Source organism: Antrostomus carolinensis, unplaced genomic scaffold, assembly GCF_000700745.2.
Source record: "Antrostomus carolinensis isolate BGI_N321 unplaced genomic scaffold, ASM70074v2 scaffold43889, whole genome shotgun sequence".
Classification (NCBI taxonomy): domain Eukaryota; kingdom Metazoa; phylum Chordata; class Aves; order Caprimulgiformes; family Caprimulgidae; genus Antrostomus; species Antrostomus carolinensis.
In genome coordinates, this window is record NW_010341379.1 from 3,607 (window position 1) to 5,856 (window position 2,250).

Below are 2,250 nucleotides of genomic sequence, written 5' to 3' on the forward strand. Positions count from 1 at the left end.
TTCACAGACAACCCCCTCTGTTCTGTAGCAAGAAAACTGAAACTTGAACATGTGCAAACCATAGCTGATCTTGTAGCAACACCCTTTCCCCTCCTCGATAATTCACTTCAGCAGCTGTGAATGCAGCATATGAGCTCCCTACTCCTGGCTGCCCTGCATCTTGGAAGTGAGATCTGAGGCTCCAGCACAGCAAGTGCTGATGACGCTGCTGTTCCGGCGTGTAACATCTATTCATGGTGACTAAATCAATGTGCGCTGGTAAAGCGGAGCAGATGGGAATCACCTACCCTCCAGCATGGCCGTACCGCCTGAGCTGGGACAGGCAGAGGGGCTCGGACAGCCCTGCCTGGCCTGACCCTCCTCACCTTTCTCCCCAGCCGACATGGAGCAGGCACAGCGGAGCCTGGATGCGGAACAGATGCAGCAGCAGCAACTGAAACTACGGGACCGACAGAAGTTCTTTGAGGAGGTTTTCCAGCACGACGTGGATTTCTTCTTCCCTATGTCTCACCTGCAGATAGAGCATCGGAGACGTAAGTGCTGTAGGGACCAGCAGAGACTGGGGGTGTCTCAGGGAACAGTGACATGGGCGTTAGAGATAGTGGGACATCCTCAGTCTGAAGGCAGCCAGGGACACGCATGTTCTGCACTGAGACAGGACCACACACGCTGCGTGTGGGTGTGCTGTGGATTACTCACCCCGCTGAACTGAAGTCACTGCACACGGGTACCCAGCTGCCTTCAGACAGGCTCCTCCAGACAGCAGTGTGGGGCCAGCACAAGGGCTGCAGTGAGGCAGCAGGGCCTTCCAGAGGGATGTTTTAAGGAAACATGATTTTCCTGGGGGAACTTTTACCAGCAGGTGGGATTCAGTTCCTCACAGCAAGGCTGGCCCCCTCCTTGGGGTCCTGCCTCCACAGGTCTCACAGTGCCCTTTGCCTGGCACTAGCGCTCACCTTTTTGCTGGTCTCTGTCTCTGCAGCCCCCTTAGGCAGTATTTCCTCCATGGAGGTCAATGTGGACATGCTGGAGCAGATGGACATGATGGACCTGTCAGACCAGGACACTGTGGATGTATTTCTGGGCTGTGGGACGGAGGAGAGCAGCATTGCTGGGCCCCTCCCAGGTATGTGCAGTTGGAGCCTTTTGCAGGCTGGGCTGGGAGCCCTTCCTGCCCCCAGTGCCCACACCAGCTTGTTCTTCAGCCCTGGCCACGCTGTGTGCAGATCCACACACACCCATTTGAAGACAGACATGTGGCTGAAGTCTCTGAGGTTGGAGGCACCTCAGTATCCACCTCTGCAGCCCAGAGGTACAGACCCCTGTAAATACCTTATGCTGCAGAAGACAGGAGAGCCCAGGCACTTTCTAGAGTCTGTTGGGCAAATTATATTGTCTTGAAGCTCCTCTGGAGCAGCGTCTTGTCACGATTTCCCAGGTCCCCACCACACTGCAGAGCTCATGGCACTGAGTGGGAAGGCTGCAGGACCCCTTCATCTCCCATCCAGACCCCAGGGAGCTGGGCTCGGGTCCCACAGGGAAAGCCCGGGGTGCCAGCACCTTCCTCCCCACAGACACACGCTGTAATGATTCTCTGAGGCCAAGTCAAACATCTCCTTGCCTGCTGCAGCCAACAGCCTCACACAGAATGGCTCCAAGATGTGTTTCACGCAAGACAGAAAAGAATCCACTGCCAAAAACAGGGACAGAATGTGTGGCACTGCCCAGAGCCAAACTGGGAGTGTGAGGTGGGGGAAGTGCCCACAGCAGCCACATGGGGAGCTGCCAGGAGGGGCTGGGGAAGCACAGCCTGATGAAGAATAAGTATTGGGTGGGGGCTACCTGTGAAGCTTGGGGAGGAAGAAACCTCCAGAAGCCTTTTTCTCCTCTTACCACTCTCTCCTCCAGGGGCAGAAGCCAGCCAGTGCCCAGAGGAAATCACCCTGCCAGTGCCCAATGCAGCTGAGAGCAAGTCACGCATTTCCTCCACATCCTCTGTCTCCACGGATCTGAACAGCCTGGACACCAGCGAGGAGGGGGCTGAGACCCCCGTGGTGCAGTCGGATGAGGAGGACCTGCAGGAGGACAGTCCCAAAGAGCAGGAGGCAAAAAGCTAGCAGCCAGCTTTGCCCTGCTCCCAGCCTCCTCTGTACGGACCTGCCAGCCCAGAGGAAGGAAAGCTGCTGGTACTCAGTAAAGCCCATCCTGGACTGCTGCCCTGCAGGAGGGGAGAGATGGTTTCCCCTCCTC

The 2,250-nt window shown here is 56.8% G+C and overlaps 1 protein-coding gene across 1 annotated transcript; it reads left to right on the forward strand.

Annotated features, from left to right (window-relative positions):
• Positions 1-383: 383 nt before the first annotated feature.
• On the forward strand, positions 384-2,250 carry LOC104531550 (dysbindin). The gene is made up of 3 exons (XM_010176456.1): positions 384-533; positions 983-1,126; positions 1,909-2,250. Exons 1-3 carry the CDS (start codon positions 419-421, stop codon positions 2,115-2,117), a joined length of 468 nt encoding a protein of 155 aa, XP_010174758.1. The 5' UTR covers positions 384-418; the 3' UTR covers positions 2,118-2,250.

Excerpts from the sequence above, each read along its gene's own strand:
- LOC104531550 (XM_010176456.1), top strand. The coding sequence starts at position 419 with ATGCAGCAGCAGCAACTGAAACTACGGGACCGACAGAAGTTCTTTGAG. Across the intron at positions 534-982 it reads GCAGATAGAGCATCGGAGAC|CCCCCTTAGGCAGTATTTCC; the intron begins GTAAGTGCTGTA and ends CTGTCTCTGCAG. Across the intron at positions 1,127-1,908 it reads CATTGCTGGGCCCCTCCCAG|GGGCAGAAGCCAGCCAGTGC; the intron begins GTATGTGCAGTT and ends TCTCTCCTCCAG.